We start from the raw sequence: 19337 nt of genomic DNA on the forward strand, positions 1-19337 counted from the left end.
ATGCAGAAGGGCATATTCTACATCTCCCAGCGTGATTACACTTCGACAAGTTATGTCATTTTCTGTAGGCAGGAATGAGCAAAACCTATGGTATATAAAGACTGTTGGTGAATAATTTCTTTTATTCGTATTTTCTACTTTCTGTTATTTTATTAGTATACTTCTCTGCGATTTTCTTCTTCTTTAAGATTTATTGTATTACCATCTTCATGACAAATTGCACCTAAGCATCAACTTCCATATTATATCGATTAAGCGAGTCTCCACAAGACAAGATAGAATGTAGTCCTCATTATAGGCTTGAGGTGCAGACAGACAATAGCTACGAGGCCAAGTAATTACTGCCCTGTAAATACAGTCACTGAGAAGTATCAGTCTTTATGAAAATTATTCCCGAATGTTTCAAGTAGACATGAAACATAATTGAAAGATATATCACTATATCTATTGGAAGTGAACGTAACGTGAATTTTATACAGATACAAAATATCATACAGATTAGGGAATTTTTCGTAAATTGAAACACATCACTGAGTTGCAACAACAATTGCCATGCCTTCACACATCGACTCTCATCGTCTGTCGCCTAAAAGTATGTCGATAGAAACAGAGTGACGTTAGTCGTGATTATAAGCATCCATGCGTAGCCGACACGTTCACTAGGCAAGTCATTAATTAACTAGCATCGAAGTACGCAGTCACTGCGTATTCAACAGACAGAGGTCAATGTATACATAATAGTTGAAAGTTACCAATAGAAATTACACAGGGTGGATTAAGTTATTCCTGTTTGATTACATACACTAGTCAAAAGACTAACATTTAACAGGACGACAAAAGGAAGTGTAGTTGAAAATTCAATGCATCTAGGGAATAAAACACGAGCTATACAAATATGTACGTACTTAACTTTTACAATTGTATTATCTTGAAAGTGTTCTTTGTGTTTCTAATGATGCGTACAACATGCTGAGATGAAATTGTCCCAACGCTCAGCTCAACATATTGCGCTAATATCGATAGTAATCAATTAGATACGAATATAGATATAGTTTTCTACAAACCTTGACTACTTCTGTTCGTTCTTGAACGCTTTTCAGTTTGTGCATCTTTTTCGCCGACAACAGAAATTTTGATGGAACTGCGTCCATTACCGCTAATATACGCAGGAAGGATGTAGGCAGAATATATTCCGTCTCCAGCAATTAGGTCAGCCCCTAATTAATAATAGTACAGATATTAGGCGTGTCGCCTTTGATGGAACTTTTAGCTCATGCAATGTAGTAAGCATTTCATAAATAAAAAAATTAAATGTTCCGTTATCCCAACTTTACATCCAAATTTCCATCAAGCATCTAATAGCTCGAAAGAAATGAAAGAGAGAGTTGTTGTTATTGTTGTAGAGTTTAAATCGATTTGTCAGCACAAGAGATGCTATACATGGCGGCCAGTATAAATGATGGAGGAACAACCGGTGAAATCTCCGGAAAGAACCACCGACCCACGAGAAGCTACTAGCAAGCTTTCTCACATACCCACACTGGCCGATTCCGAGAACCGAACCCACGCATACAGAGGTGAGATGGCAGTGATCTGTAATGGTGAGGCTTTAGACCACTCGGCCACTCAGGGCCTCAAGAAGCGAGAGAGATGTAAAGAACAAATGCACAAAAATAAGAATGGACTGACTGGCAGGCAGAATGCGCCCATTTAGAATTTTAATCGAATTTCCAAGTCAATACGTGCCAAATTGCACTTTTCATTGTAAATTATTTTAAGAAGACATATGTTAAACGCTTCAAATAAAGTTTACATCATTTACACACACAAATCCGCACACACACGCACACTGATCCCCAATGAATAAAAGTGGTACACTGACCGATCAAAGAAAATAGAGAACAACATGATTTACACTGTTATACTGTTCGTAATTTCACAATGTAGAGTTCATTGATAAGCGATGCATAAGTGGCAAGATTGTGTGTTCAAGATGTCGTGATGATTGACAAGTTTTTCGTCCTTCTGTAGTGATTGCCATTATCGAGTGTTAAATGCAGACAGTTATACCATTTAATTTTTGGGTATTGTTTGCATTTTATGCTAATGATGTACAAAGACAATTTTATATAGAATAACCATCAGAAAAAATACAATCCACAGCTACAATGAAGGAAATATTTTATAACTTATGTAATGGCCCTTTGTTTAAATGTCAAACATTAGGGACATAATCAAAAAGAGTCACTTTCTTGATCTAACAAAATGCATGTAGTACCTCGTCAAATAAGAATTCACCATCATACAATCTGAATACAGTCATAATAAAATTAATTTATGAAAATATCCGATATTTAGAAAGAAACGCATTTCATGGTTCTCATAAAGGAGATATTTTGACACTTGGATTATTCATAAATCTATCTTTATTACGTTGTTACAAAGGGAGAATTATACGCACATTTCGCATGTGCGTGATCTAAGATCAGTACTTGGAAATACTCACTGGTCATTTTTCATACCTGTACACGTTGTGGATAGCAAAATAAAATAAGTATTTTAGATTTGTTTGAGACAACCTGTATACGTAAATAAATATTTACTCAATGAATAAACAAATATTTACTCAATGAATAACATATGCCTAAAGTCATTTTGAAACCCACTAGGAAGAATTAGGACAGCCATTGCTGCATGTTCAAATGTCACTTCGAGACCAAAGGTGCATCTGGAGATAATTATGATTACCAAGATAATTAGGTAAAAAATTTAAAATAAACACTGCCTTGCAATAAAACAAATATATTAAATAAATACAATCCGGAAAGGAAACGTTGGTTGACCGGAACTGCTTTAGAAGGGCGATGACCTCTGCTCCAATCAGACTAATTTTACAAACTATCTGCATGTGAAGCAAAATTCTCGATATAATAATCTATGCGACAATTACTTTTTGACAGATCGCTCCGATGGCTTAGTGGTTAGGGTGTCCGATTCGGATGCGGGAGGTCGTGGGTTCTATCCCGGGCCGAGTCATACCAAAGACTTACAAAAATGGTACTAACAGCTGCCTCGCTTGGCGCTCAGCATTAAGAGGTTAGTGTTAGGACTGGTAAGCCTGGTGTCAGGATAATGTGACTGGGTGGGACATCGGGTAAGATGTCTGCGACATGATGCCCCAGTGCTAGGGATCACTAAACACTGCCACACTGCAGACATCGTAGCGATATGACTGAATAATTGTTAAAGCTACGTTAAAAATTTAAATACACACACGCACTTTTAGACAAAGATTGAAAATAATTTGATCTTAAAGTACGTTAAGTAGTCTGAAATAATGTTTGCATTACAGACGAGAACTCGTCTTACCCCAGTAGTCATATTTATGTTTATTCTGTTAATTCTGAGCAAAGTTAGGGACCAAGTCCACACACAACAGGCCCACGTTTGAATCAAATGAAATATGAACACCTGCAATGGTGTAAATGTTGACGTAGTGTGTTCCTTTGCCGTAGAGGAAGCTATGAAGACAGAGAGAACTACTTGCAAAGACAAATCTTCATCTTTCAAAATTTCACTAAAGGATATCAAATGAAGTGTGCTAGCACAGCAATACCCTAGATGCGCTTTTATTATATAGTGCTGTTTGGGTAGATATATTATCGAAAAAATATTTCAAAAATAGCTACTTTGGGACAACATAATACTGGAATATTTTCATACGCATGTAAGTGGACATACCTGCACCGTTGTCATGTAAACTAAACGTTTTCTGTAAATCACCGCTTGCCTCCATAATTGCGGTCACTGTGGCATACAAGACAGGTGATCGTCCTCTTTGTACATCCGTATATACACTGATATATTGGTTAGAATTTGCATTAAATGAGGACTCCGACAACCAAGAAGAGACACGCACAACTTCTTTACCAGCGGATATAGGTTTGGAAAACAGCAAAACATTGACTGTGGAGCCAGTTGTTGGGAAAATAGTAAGTGAATACCGTCCAATCTGCCAGAAATAGTAATTGAATCCATGTGAGTCATATAACATAAATTAACCCTGTACATTTTGCATTAAATAATGTATTAATGTATGTATAACATATTGCTGCATGACATTCAAATCGTGGAGAAGATCATGTTTTGCCTACTCAAAATATCGATTCTTTATAATTGAGCAAATGTGTTCTCAACTGAACTCAAATAAACAGCAGGACTACTCTCCAAGCATATATATATATATATATATATATATATATATATATATATATATATATATATATATATATATATATATATATATATATATATATATATTCAGGAATGTTGAAGACAATATTGACAGCAGCGATTCAGTAAAAGTGTTTAAATTGATACGAAGGTGTCAATTCTGTTAATAATTTAGTATAAACATCTTTGGTAGATGGTGATTTAGGTCGCTCTGGATAACATCGCGAATGACATCTCTGTTTCGCCTTGAATTGTAATGACAGCATCTCACAGTTAAACGTATCCAAATCGCCGTGTGTGAATGATGTAAACACAATCACATATATCGCAAGACAATTAAGCCACTGTATGCAGAAAAGGAATTGCTTGTGTACATGTAATCTGCCTGTACATCATGAGTTCTGGAAGAGTCCAGTTTTGGTACAGTACTCAACCTTGTGTAAATAAATAACATCGGCATCTTAATTACTCAAATGAACAGCAGGACTATTCTTAATTAGCGTTCTACTTTCACTTAACATGTCAGTGTCAGCAACATGAAACAAACTAAAGAAACATTTGTCTAAACTGAACGTTATCAGTATATGAATACTAAAACTACTACTACTACTACTACTAATAATAATAATAATAATAATAATAATAATTACAGAAATGAAACCTCTCCAGTTGATATCAACCACTTGTTTCGGATTTTATCTAAACACTAGTATAAATATTTGCTAAATAGTTCTGCTTCAATGTACTGTTATATTCCTAACTTGCATGCAATTTATATTATTTAAAAAAACAATTGAATGATATGAATAATTGTATGAAATGTAAATTAATATCTAAATTTTTATTTAATGTCTATCTATGATGTGGTCTGTCTCATCAAGAATAAATACCTTGTGCGCGAAACAAATTAGGTACTTTAATCTACATTTAATAATGCTGACCAGAAAATTCAGTGAGATAAGGAAGCTGGTACTATTCGCGATGCTGTTCGGGAAGAGCTATAACTACGTCTTATATTATATACATGTATTTAATCTATTGATTTATATCCTATGGCGTCGTGCTCGCATAAAACCTGAATGGTCCATCAGATAGGAAATATGCGCACATTTTAGTTTTTAATACATTGTTTAATCATGCAATAATCTATAACTTTTGCAGTTGTTTTCCAAAGTACCATATTTATTTGCAAACCAGAAGGGATAGCAAATGCAATAATGGATTTGTCAGACATAGTTCGCTACAGCAATAACTATTCGCGTATTCGTCAACACAAGCGCATCAGTGCGGCAATACGAATGTTAAAGTGTACAATATTCACGAACCTCGTGGCATTTGATTCAAACTTGTAATGTTACATCTGATGTAGTGATAATGACAAAACAAGCATTTGTTTCTTCGCGTTTCTAAATTCAGTCTGCATAAATGGTAGGAGACTTTTAAAATGGTAATTGTTCGTATACTGAAGGTTAGATGATAACCAAAATCATTATATACCTCCTAAAGCCATGTTCGTCAACTTTTAATACTTTAAGTTAGGCGCATTCGTCGGATTTATTTCATTATTTGTCTACCCCTAAATCATTCACCGATTCAACGAACAAATATATAATTTATAATATATGTATATAGTATCCAAAGATTTTGGTTTAGTACTTGTATTTTTTTGGTGTAAATGTCTGAAGACTATAACATATTTTTGTAAAACATTAAATGTAACATTGTGAAAAGAAAACTACATGCGGTGTCTTCAACAAAAAAGAAAGAAAATAAAGACATCGAGATGGGCAAAAGCTGCCGCAGTCTGCACAACTATGTACATATACATTACCTCCGCCACATCAGGAAATACCATGCATGAATATTTCTGGCCACTGATATTCTGAGACAGCTTGGAGCCCACTGGAGAAAGTAGAGACACATTAATTGCAAGGATCATGTTTCCTATTAAACAGAGGGATGTGTCCTTCCCAAGTCCTTCATCTATATAGAAGAACATTTGTTGCTCCTCTCTTGCTTTTAAATTTATTGTTTGCGAGAAAATCTGAAGAAGAAAAATCGAAAACTACATTTAAGCATAATTATGCGAGAACTGTGCCCTTGGTTTTCATAACCTCTTAAACGTATGATTGGATAATTGACAAATATTGTTGTTTATTATAAAAGGGCAAAGGTGAGGGTCTATAATTTATAGAACTTGAAATTACATTACGATTTTATTAAGAAAGCAGAAAGAAAGGCTAATGATCTTTTCACATATACGTGTTTTAACATGAAAATATGAAAAGTAAATCGTAGTCATCAATGTACACTTTTGAACATTCTAACTCCTCTGATTTGTTCTTAGAAACCGATTCCTAATACAGAATATATCTAATGTCTGATTTGCTTACAATCCAAAACATGATTAACTATATCGTATAATTCATTTAATAAAACATTTGATTGTGCCAGCATATTGCATGCCCTATTCCATAACGGATCTTTAATGAATTACAACTATATGGTCTTAATGTAATTCCCGTGAATACAAAGTGAAAAGTTAAATTTATTTACAATATTGTGCATTCAATCAGAAATAACCCTAAACGTTCAATCACAAGTCCAAAGGTATAGAGGAATCTAAATGAATCACAGTGGTGTCCGAATGAATTCCAATTTTGAATGTGCTGATGTACCAATAACCTGGAATAGTCGCAATATAAGGACCTGGATTTGGATTAAAGGTACATTTCTGGAACATATGAGATTGTCAACAATATCAGGCCTATTATTAAAACTTTAGTAAAGAAGCTGGCAAACAAAAGGTAAACCAAGAATTCACAAGGGTAAAACCAACAACCTGAAATCAAATCCAAGTAAAGATGTTTGCCAACCAATAATAATAGTAGTAGTAGTAGTAATAATAATAATAATAATAATAATAATAACTGTAAAATATAATCTACAATCATCGACAAAATATAGCTATGAATTATGTTATCCAGAGGAATAAAGCATTAGTCGGATTGGACCAAGCTCTTACCATCAGTTATGGACAGAAGTCAATCACACATAACAAAATTAAATATACATAATACATGTTGCAAAGAGTATCTGTATGTAAATTGATTCTTTGTACTCTGTAAAATCAGAAACATTGACGGAAGGTGTAATTTCAGTTTTTATTGTGGGATTGTTGGGTTTTTGGTGTGGGTTGACTAATGTAAACCATAAAAGGTCTTATCGTGCTTGAGTGATCGTATTAAAACAATGTCAGACATGGAAATGTATTCCCATAACATCATCCGTTTACTTCAAAACTACGAAGTATTCTCATCACTAGTATATCTGATTTGACATTATACAAAAAGATGCGCCGTTATAGAAAAACTTAAACCAGTCTTGGTTTAGTGACGAGACAATTAGGTGTTAGCACGTAAGTTTAATAAACTATTATCAATGTAATACCTGCAATCTAAATATAAGTTCAAATTATACGGGAAATGAGCAAACGTTATCATGTTATCTTAATATTACCATAGCGATCGGTAATGCAATGTAATATTTTTTATAAGAAGCACTCATGGAACGTTCCTGTTACAAAGCAAATTAAAGTGGTTAAGTAAGAAATTTTCGCAAAGAGATTTAGAACTTATTTAGATCAAAGAATTTGTAAAACATACATTCACTGGAGTAGATAAGGAACTGAGCGGTCCACTGGACAAAATGGTCTGTGCCATGGCATCAGCGAAGGATACTGTATTTGACTCTAGGTAAACGTAACTTTTACCGTTGGTTAATTTTGCCAGTTCTGATAACTTTTTGTCAGCACTTTGCGAAACAGCTATAGTGTGAACCACTATCCCACTGGTGACAAGGCTTACTTTCACGTCATCTATAAACGGCCGTGTGTTCTCCGCGCCATCTGTTATCAAGATGATTTCGCTCTCTTCACTTTTGTGATATCCATGGTTCAGAACCTATTGACGTTAACGGAAATAAATTACTACTGTTATGTTTTTAACAAAGAAAAATAAAATTTTAAAAATAGAAACATCAAATTATTAATGACAAATGTAATTGCGCTTGCTCTGCATAGATGGTACACTCCATGCGTGCTACTGGCAAAAGGTATTGAAGTTAATAATGTAATTTTAAAATTAAAATTCTGGACTTTAAATAAGCAATGATACGTTTCTTATATGATTCCAAAGTATGTGTGGGAGCCTTTTGTATAATGCCTGAATGAATAGTGAAAATACATTTATGGAGTGTAAGATGCCGATTTATGAAATATGATCTTTATATAAACGAAGCAAAAGTCATGGTGTCAAGCCAAATGACAAAAATAACGAGCAATTGTACTGCAATGTTGTCATTTCCATATCTATATTTAATACATGGTGAATGACTATACCTCTATCCCCTTTAAAAGACCTGCTCCGATGCTTGTGGATCCAAGAAGAGTATTCGGTAATCTACGCTTAAGGGTCTCTCTATCCTCCCTTGTGATAATCTGCGTCAGATTGCTGGACACAGATGCGGAGCTACCAAAAATCACTATTCCCAACCAGGAGCCAGATTCAATAATATTGTCAATGACATACTCTGCGGCCAGCTTCTGCTGTTCTATTCTCTGGCCCTATGAGGGAGAAGATAATAATAATAATAATAATAATAATAATTCAAATGTAGCTTCCTTTTATCTGACATCAAATTTACAGGTAATTATTCCAAGGCCATCGATGTGAATATTTTTAAAATAAGTTTCAATTCCTCAGCAAACAGCAACTGCAGAATCCTTCGATTATATTGAAACGAACGATTTTAAGTTTAGTTAAAGGATGTTGTTAGAAGAGACTATGACCAATAAGTGCATATTAAATTAATAGAATATAAATTTCAAATGTGTGTAATGTATCTGTAAATAAGGCAATTACATGAACATGTTTATTGCAAGCCGTGTAGACTTAGTCATCGTTTCAATATTTTAAACTTACTTATTTCCTGAGAATGAGCGGGTCAGAAACAGTATAAATAATACTGTTGCTACACTAGGCAATTGACAATTTGTATCAAAATAATACGCTGATATATTCGTTAGCACATTTGGGAAGAAAAATAATAATAGACAGCTGAATGCATGAATTTGCTCACACGTTACCGTAAAATTATTCTTGGACGTGGCCCACACAAATTCTGGTTCCATTTAAACACTGGATTGTTGTCAGCGATTTTTAGTTGTTTACTGAGTCAATGAGGTCAAACAATTATTTGTAATGATAGCCAGAGCGGCATTTAAAGTAGTATAATATAAACGGTCTAGAATTCAATAGGTAGTTACCTGCATGCTTCCCGAAACATCCAGTACAAATACTCTTTTCTTATCTCCTTCCTGTACATACCGGAAGATCGGTGTGGTATTTGTTGCCTCTGACACTGGAAGATTTGCACCTGAATTGTGGGACAAAATCATAATAAAAATATGTTATTTTAGTGATACAGTTTTAATATAGCAGTACGATCGATGCGAATGTGTGAAGAAAACAAAAGAAGCAATAACGTTGTAAGTCTTGACTCTGCTTATTACAGCAATAGGTGAAATATACGTAGGTATTAGGGTGGTGACAGGAGTGGTCACTATGGTAATATTGGAAATATTAGTAGTGATGGTAGGAGTAGTGGAGTCGATGGGAGTAACGGGGCAAGAGGGAACTATTACTGATTGTTGCAAAATGTGACTATGCACAAAATATGACAGTTACCTCCCAAGTCGCAATATTAATTTAGGACACAGTAAGACGCCGATTCCTTCGGAAGGTCCACCAGCGCCTTTCTGTGAGCTGTTGTTAATGTTACTGTTGCAGCTGCTCTTATTCTTTAATTTTTTATATTGATATTGATGATGATTGTATTGGTTTCACATAGTACAGATTCATTACAAAAGTCATAAGACCGTACAAAAAATATCATTACGTATTGATGTATGAAATAAGTGCATGTACAGGCCGATATCACTAGCTTTAAACATTTGCATGCAGACCTCACCCTTCTGAGACCTTTACACGTTTGCTGACTAGTCTCACTATTACGACAGCTTTAAACGTTTAAATGTTTGCAGGCCCGTCTCAGTATTCTGAGAGCTTTACAAGTTTGGGTAAGTCTTACAAATCTGATAACTTTACGCGTTTCCAAACGGGTTTCACTATTATGAGCTTTACACGTTTGGGTAAGTCTTACAAATCTGATAACTTTACGCGTTTCCAAACAGGTTTCCCTATCATGAACTTTACAAGTTTGGGTAAGTCTTACAAATCTGATAACTTTACGCGTTTCCAAACAGGTTTCCCTATCATGAGCTTTACAAGTTTGGGTAAGTCTTATAAATCTGATAACTTTACGCGTTTCCAAACGGGTTTCCCTATTATGAGCTTTGCACGTTTGGGTAAGTCTTACAAATCTGATAACTTTACGCGTTTCCAAACAGGTTTCCCTATCATGAGCTTTACAAGTTTGGGTAAGTCTTACAAATCTGATAACTTTACGCGTTTCCAAACGGGTTTCCCTATTATGAGCTTTGCACGTTTGGGTAAGTCTTACAAATCTGATAACTTTACGCGTTTCCAAACAGGTTTCCCTATTATGAGCTTTGCACATTTGGGTAAGTCTTACAAATCTGATAACTTTACGCGTTTCCAAACAGGTTTCACTATTATGAGCTTTGCACGTTTGCAGTCTGATCTAAATATTCTAAGAGTTATACATTGTTGCATGCTTATCTCATAAATCTGAGAGCGTTACGCGATTGGAGGTAGACCTATTGTTAGTCCTTTTGACGCTTGCAGATAAACATCACGACCCGGAGAAGTTTACACATTTCATCTCAAAAGAAAACAGATGAAAGATTATATTTTTCACATTGCGGTAAAAATTGTTTGTTACTCAGTTATGTTGTATGTGACACTGCTATTGTACCTGATACTGATATTGTATGTGACGCTGCTATTGTATGTAACACTGCTAACACTATGTCACGATGAAGCATATGACTGCTTGGACGTGACATTCTGAGGCCAAAACTGAAAAGCAAGGATAACAAACAACAGAGAGAGAGAGAGAGAGAGAGAGAGAGAGAGAGACCGTTGAAAAAGTCCTCATGCATCTCCATCACTTCCCATGAGCTCTTTCTCTTACAAAAACAGTTCTGATCATTCGGAGCCTGTCTGTTGTGTCTGAAAAGGTCTTGAGTTTCCTTGGAATCCTTGTCACAGAATGATGTTATCTTAAATAGAATTAGAAGTGTTAAAACTAACGTTCATATTATTAAGAAATGTTACTAGTACTCCACAAAGCACATGTTAAATTCGAAACATTTAAAATATATAAGTATGATCCTTGCATGCATCAGGTGATATAAATATTTATATTTGACATACTTATGGAATTCTTGTTTGTTAAGTCATAGAAAAACCCTTAACATTTTTATTGACTTTCTTTGCATTAAATTTTCGTCCCTTCCCTTCCTTTTCCTCTTTAGGTCACCTTCCTTGTTTCTTCTCCCAAATACCTCTCTGGTGGCTTAAGTGGTTAGAGCGTCCTCCTCGGATGCAGGAGGTCGAACCCCGATCGAGTCATAGCAAAGACTTATAGAAATGGTTGGCGCTCAGCACTAAGAGGTTAGTGTTTGGACTGGTTGGCCTTGTGTTAGGATAATGTGACTGGATGGAATATGATACTTTTTGTATGTGGCATGATGCCGCAGTGCTAGACATCACTATAAACTGCCACACTGCTGACATCGCAGCGATATGACTAAAAATTATTAAAGCCTCGTTAAAAATCCAAATCACACACACGCGCGCGCGCGCGGATGTGGCGCGCCCGCGCGTCCCAATCTTGTTTTATCACGATCTGGATAACCTTGTTACATCTGCAAATGAACTTTATCAGAAGCATGAACATTAATAATGGAGGGGGGCGGGTCTCAAGCGCTCAACGTTCTGGATCACTACCACTTCTGGCTGCGTGAGTTAGAGTCTCTGGTTCGGCCTATGTGGATATGTCAGAAAGCTTGCCAGTGGCTTCTTGGTCGTTCTTTCTGGGGTTTTCCCAGGTTCTTCCTCCACCATTAATACTGGCCGCCATGCATAGCCTATCGTGTGCTGAAAATGGCGTTAAATCCCCACATCAACAACATAAATAGTGAATACGACATTGTACCAGTTGTCTATATCTTGTACACATATATAATGTTACACTGTACCAGTTTTCAATACCTTGAACACGTATCTAATTTTACACTATACCAGTTTTCAATAGCTTGAACACGTATCTAATTTTACACTATACCAGTTTTCATTACGCTTTACATTCCATAAAAAAAAGAAAGACTCCGAAAAATATCTAAACGTAAAAGTCAATACGTCATAATAGCTCTGGTTGATTTGTGACTTTATGAGCTTGATTACACGTACTGACATGTCTTGCTGTTGCAGTTTGCTAAATATTTTATTTACAAACCTTCCAATATACTTCAACATAAAAAGGCTCTATAGCAACAGTGTAACATATTAGTTCATCTAGTAAACCTTAAGTCTATACATCAACATTGTCTTGTCTCTCAGAAATACCAGCTGTTACTATGGATTGACTTTTACAAAATATACACCAGTTTAAAAATACGCCTTAAACGGCTTTTCACTTTTTGGAACTAAGCATATACGCAAAAGTACACTGTTTGGAGGCCACATCTTAAAGATAGCATCCAAGAAGGATGACCTTTGTAAAATTTAAGAAGTTATGTTTGAAATGTAATGTTGCATTTACAATTCTTAAACAAAGCAGTTGATCTAAAATAGTTGTACCGAGCCATGGTTAATGTTAAACACATTAGATCGGACGTTACAGGTTTTTATCAATGGATCACGGAAATGATAAGTTTGGAGATAAAATATGCAACGAGGCTAGCACCGATCTATCCGTTTATTGCTCCTTTCATGTTAATGTCGAATGATTTTTTATATTATTATTATTATTATTATTATTATATCCTTTTTGTAACCATTTTTCTGTTTGGTGTCATGAAACGTTTGCACACAGATGTACACTGTCAAACTCTGTCAAATTTCAGATGCACATATACAATAGACCAAAACCTGAACACAGATATAGCAAACATATACATGGAATTCAGTTACCGATTTTATCCATGGGTATGCCATGATAGACGCAGTTGTATCCTGGCTGTCATGGGGACAAAATCTGCATGTGCGGGGCAAAACAGACCGATAATTCGACACATCACACGGTGCGTTAGGATTGCAGTTATCTAGAGCTATTCCCGTTACGAAGCTGGTGCAACTGATAAAGAAAATATCGACAATTAATAAAGTTTCATTTTTTTCCTTAATTAAGTTTTACTGGCAACGTCTTGTCAGAGCATGAACGAAGAAAAAGGTATACATAGCAGTCTATTGCAATGTAATATAATAACACACTTACCAGTAAATTTTTCCCTGACTTTTCAACATGGCAGCATCCATCTTTTTTTTACCTTTCCGATGTTTGCATTCAAACTTGCTCTCAATTTCATGCACCCCAATTTTTTTTTTTTACTTTCGCTTTTCTTATTTGAAATTTTCATTTATTTCTATGTGTGTCAAAGATGCCAAACTCGCAGCGACGTCCCACATTTGTTCTCCCTATTTTTGTATTTTTATCTTTAAACTTTTTTTAAACTCGCAATTAAGCTATCTTATAAACAGACACCCACATTTGTTTTTATGTGCTTCCCGACTGCCAAACCAAATACTGAGAATTCGAAAATCACGGCAGCATCCCATTATTTTTTTATACTTTCGTGTAATTTTATGTTCAAACTTTCTTTTAAATGCCTTACTCATCCCAATATTTTTAAATGTCCTTTTACCTTTCGAATTTCCTTCCTAGGACGGGCTGTTAACCATATATATATATATATATATATATATATATATATATATATATATATATATATATATATATATATATATATATATATATATACACACATGCTACAAGTGTGCTAGTCCTAACAACGTTACATAATCCTTTCGTCATACAAATGCAGTGATACAAGTCAATCAACCATAACAAGTGGCAAGAGTAAAACGAAAACCAGCAATACATTAGGTATACTGATAGTTAGAGGACAAAGCTTCCAACAAGGAACATAGAGGAGAGATATCCAAATCAAGTAAACAGTGAAGTTACCAAACTTGGGAAAGAACTGCATTTAGTATGTAATGCACCTACATCACTATCTAATCGTCATTATACAGTCCGAAGAAGAGTAATATTAGTACTATTCTTAATGTACTTTTGAAGCAACTTAAATATGTTTTAATTTTGCTTAGTCGAACGTTCATGTGTGTCAAAAGAAAAAAGAGTGTTGTTAGAGATCGAGACGGACATTTTGTTATGACTAAAATTAAACACCACCTTTAAAAAATGTATTGAATGTGTATGATATTATAATGCATTTGCTGCTTCCACTCGGCTCTCTCGAGTGATTGTTGTACTGATCTTTTTGCTATAATTATTTCATGCAGTTTACGTCAAGACATTTCTGTCTCTCAGGGTGAAATCGACACACCCAATAAGAATGTGTCCCACTGTCAGTGAACACAGGAGTGGCATGCATTTCAGGTCCAAGTTTATATTTCAGGAGGCATACTTATATTTCAGTTAAGCATGTCCGATTCGTGAATGCGTTTATAAGACGTCTCTCAGATGGAACATACCCGATTGGATGCCACTTTTTCCTGTACAAGTAAAATCCGTAATCCTTCTGGTATTCATCAAACAATCCCCAGCGTAATTTAGCCCACTGATTCACCAGGACATGATCTGTGGATTCATAAAATTATTGTTGAAAAACACTCGCATCCTCTTTTGAAGCACACGCACACAAAATATAATAATGAAATTGTACACAATCGCACATGGACGGTCTTATTTTGTTTGACACATTCTAAAGAAAAGAGAGAGAAAAAAACACAAAATATAAACTTCAAAGAAAGTCTGCAACAACTGTTAACAATGCCTAAATCGATGCTGTACGATGCTAGACATAAATAAAGGGTGACCTCCCTTTATATATTTAAGGATTATAAAGATTTGTAAGGAGTGACCTCCCTTTAAATAGTTAACGATTAAAAATATAGATAAGAAGTGGCCTCCCTTTTTGTAGTTAATCGTAAATTTTAAAATATAAGAGGGCGCTCCACATATAATTTGAACTTCTGAGAGAGTGGCGAAGGTATGGTGATGGTGTTTACATTTGCAACATGCACAATGGTGAGAATGTTGGTATACCTCTATGCTGATTTCATGTACTATGGCTGACTTTGGATATTGTACTTGTCGAAATTCTAAATGATCTAGCAAAATGAAAATGATTGCTCCCATATGCTAAAAAAATCGGTCTGAATAAGTCTAAAGTGCACTATTAATCGCAGTTATTAAAACAGAGAAACTGAATTTTTCCATACTAGAGAATACAACTTCAGAACGTTCAATGAATGAATTGCAAAATATATATAATGTCAATAAAAGTGTTATCGGCTCTATTTTACAATTTGCCTCTAAGTGAAGTCCAGGAAGTAAAAAGGACAACGGGGAGCTATCAGTTTTTTGAGAGATGCGCATCACAAGTAAGGCCAAGTTCCATGGTCTATATTACACTCAAAAATCATTCATCCAGATAAAGGAAATTGAACGTTTTTTAAACAAATACCTAAGATGCAACATGTCTATTTTTAAATAGCCAGTATAACAAGTGAGGAAGCCCGGGGAAATTCTTTTTCTTTAAAATTCTATGCAAAATACGAAACTGTAGAGCGCCAACTAAGCACTGACTGTCAATGGACACAAGACTCAGAGTACATTTAAAAATCTGGATTATGATCACTATTTAAAGGACACTAATTCCAAATGTCAGCGTGATTATTTTCAAGGTCATGTATTTAAAGGACACTAATTCCAAATGTCAGAGTGATTATTTTCAAGGTCAGGTATTTAATTTAATAAATAAAGTATATGCTTTTAGACGTGAATTTGCAATCGCATTTTCAACTTCTTATACATATAATGTTTCTATGTGAACACGACGCTTAAAAAAGACGTTTAAAATACCACGCTTATCAAAGCATATTAAAGTTTCTGCATTTGATGTAGATACAGTCTACACTGGTTGTTCAAAAGCATTTTTTTTTGTGCTATTCAACCCGACACCGTAACTAATCCTTAATAGTCCTTAAAGCATTTTTCCGAAATGGCATTGATGAAATCAGTAGAACCTCTATGTCCAAAATACCGAGAGAGAGAGAGAGAGAGAGAGAGAGAGAGAGAGAGAGATGCACATGTGGAGTCAGGCAGTCAAGGAGTCAAGGAGTGAGATGCTTCAAACCAATGTTTCTCATTCATGTCAATATTCTTCATGCTGTGTATGATCAATAACAGCTCACCATGTGGTCCGTAGTCCGAAACGCTGTCTAGGAGGATGTATTCTGGTGTGAAATGTATGTATAGGCCCTTCTTGCCGCATTCTTTGCTGGCTCGTTTTACATAAGGCTCATTGCCCTTGTCCCCTGCAGGTCTGTCCACCAGGATGAATTCATCAAGAGAACTTAGTTCAGGGATCTGACCATATTCAGGTCTTGAAGACCAGCTTTTCGGAACCACGATGGTTATTTCATGGTAAAAAGCTCTGAACTTTGTTGCTTGAAATAACAAGTGTGAGGCCTCAGTAAACATTTTCTAGAAAGAAACACAAAGTCAATTCGTATAACTTGGTCCACACATACTTTACGCGTAAACTAAAACACTTTCAATGTTTCAGTCTTATGTATTAATTCATGTTACTTTTATTGGGTGGATCTTAATTTCTTCAGTGTTTATTTCTCAGTATTTAAAACCATGTTATATCATTACCTCCCCCTCCCCCCATTGATGGCAATTCGATAGTTTCCGTCAGTACTGATTGTACAGAAATTGTACTGATTGTATTCTTTGTACGGAAATGCAATCTAGTTATGAATTTATTATTAAAATCATGTCTTCAAAACTAACTCCAAAACGTATCATACATTTTTTTAAATAGTTGTACTTGTCACGAAATAATTTCGAATATTAAAACTATAGTTATACTAATGAACCTTTAATCATATATTTGGCACATGGCATATATGACAATATCTTTGGAACAAATACAACTTTTGCAATTTAGGTTTGGTAAAATGAATAAAAATGTAATTTTTTCGATATGTCCAAACGCATGTTAATCTGTTAAGTGCATGTCTTCCTTTGTAAAAGAAAACATAATCCTACAATTTTAGGAGGGTGGCTGTTTTCTGAAAGAATTTTACATAATTTCTATAATCCACTAAATACTGTGTCATTTGCTAAGTCAGCGTGTTTTATATTTAGGCTACTGGTTCTCTCTGATAAACACATTGCCCCGCGTCTTGGCTTCAAATTTAATGTTTCCATGTTTATTATATTAATATTGTAACTAGAAAATTGTAGGCTTCAGTGGCAACATTTGCTATTTTGAATCTACATTCATTGTAATGTCAGCACATTGTCTTTTACATGGTGTCAGCTAAGATATATTGATACCAAATTTCCTCGGTCCTGCATCGAGTAAATGACCACCCTCCCACCACTTGATTATATTCTTGGTCCCATTTAATTCACTTTTATATTTTCGGCATCCAATATATCTATATTTATCTTTTGGGAATTTTTTCTGAATGTTCCTCTGCCTGCCGTTAGGCCGACTTATTTTTTTTAATATCTCGTTATGAATAAAAACAGGTTTGTCTTCATCACCATATGTTTCAAAAATTTCAGGCACGAAAGGATAGAAAGGGGGAGAATAAAATAGAAACAAAGAGCTAAATGATAGCTGTTAACACGTATATGTACGTACTAAATATATGGACTATATTACATAGCTATGTTTCTTGATTTTAAGCTATTAGTCGTTAAATAATAAAATAGCTTGTTAATGATCAATGTAGATTTTAAAAAATAAACAGTTTTGTCTATCCCACTCTGCTTTGTTTCTATCAGCCGTCAAATTGGCTTTAAGAGAGATTTTTTGTAATTGTGATGATATATTGAAATGCAATTCATTTTTATGGGTTTGTTTATGAAAATTCAATAAAAGTACGTAAATCGGAAAATATTAAAGATAAATCGTTTACATCTTGAAAGATAAAAATCGAGAATAAAGCCGTTGTTTACGTACAGTTTGTTGTCTCACAAAATGTAATACACTTTGACGAAAACTGTTTATATTTTAAACATTAATATATAAATACTGAAACTTCACCAACCTTTAGGTTGTCCAAAATTCTGGAATCCTCTTCTATTGTCTCCTTAATAACAATATACAGACCTCTGTATCCATTTTTTATCAGCTCTACCTTCGAAACGACCGACACTGTACAAAATGTTAGAAGAAGAGTTAAAGCAGCGAGATGTCCCATTTCATGAAGATCGACTTGTAAGATTTTATTTTGGCTATAAGTTTCTCAATCGCCAAATATTTACTGAGAATAGGGGTCTCAATATTTATACTAACGGGGTACGTCTTAACAGGCGAGGTTCGGATGTGGGAGTTACCGTAAATGGCTCTTGAACACACTAAAAGCACTTCATTTTACAACTACGGTGTCACTTCTTCAAAATAATAGCACCGCCAAGTCATATTTTGATAAAGGTTTTTGATTAGCAAGGTATAAAAATGAAAATATAACAAGGTTTTTATTTCTCAGGTGCTTCTGATGAAGCGTTAAGTTCTGACAGTATGCATGTATGTATGTATGTATGTATGTATGTATGTTTGTATGTATGCATGTATATATTATAGTCCTGGTGATCTATTGCCAGGAAAACTAACTTGGATATTTAGTATCAATATGTAATTATACGAAGAACAACGACAAAAGTGGAGGTCAAGTTGTTTGAAACCGTAAATAATACTGAACATTAATTTGAAAGTTGTTATGAGAAAGTGACACGCCTTATTATAACTCCTGACATATCTTTAGAATCCTTGACATAATTTGTACGCG

General features: G+C 34.8%; 1 protein-coding gene across 1 annotated transcript in view; it reads right to left on the reverse strand.

Moving 5' to 3' along the window:
* The window catches only part of LOC149799285 (calcium-activated chloride channel regulator 3A-1-like), a 42862-nt gene extending 24104 nt beyond the window's left edge, over positions 1–18758 (reverse strand). The window contains exons 1-11 of the mRNA XM_089958583.1: positions 18597–18758; positions 16722–17013; positions 14997–15102; positions 13413–13575; positions 11356–11497; positions 9560–9669; positions 8633–8857; positions 7899–8195; positions 6065–6277; positions 3742–4012; positions 1065–1217 (exon numbers count right to left, since the gene is read on the reverse strand). Of these exons, the coding sequence (XP_089814709.1) occupies positions 1065–1217; positions 3742–4012; positions 6065–6277; positions 7899–8195; positions 8633–8857; positions 9560–9669; positions 11356–11497; positions 13413–13575; positions 14997–15102; positions 16722–17013; positions 18597–18749 (2125 nt within the window). The 5' untranslated portion in view covers positions 18750–18758. The remainder of the gene's footprint in view (positions 1–1064; positions 1218–3741; positions 4013–6064; positions 6278–7898; positions 8196–8632; positions 8858–9559; positions 9670–11355; positions 11498–13412; positions 13576–14996; positions 15103–16721; positions 17014–18596) is intronic.
* Positions 18759–19337: the final 579 nt, after the last annotated feature.

The sequence above is a fragment of the Sinohyriopsis cumingii genome, chromosome 5, assembly GCF_028554795.1.
Source record: "Sinohyriopsis cumingii isolate HCF-2022 chromosome 5, ASM2855479v2, whole genome shotgun sequence".
Taxonomy (NCBI): domain Eukaryota; kingdom Metazoa; phylum Mollusca; class Bivalvia; order Unionida; family Unionidae; genus Sinohyriopsis; species Sinohyriopsis cumingii.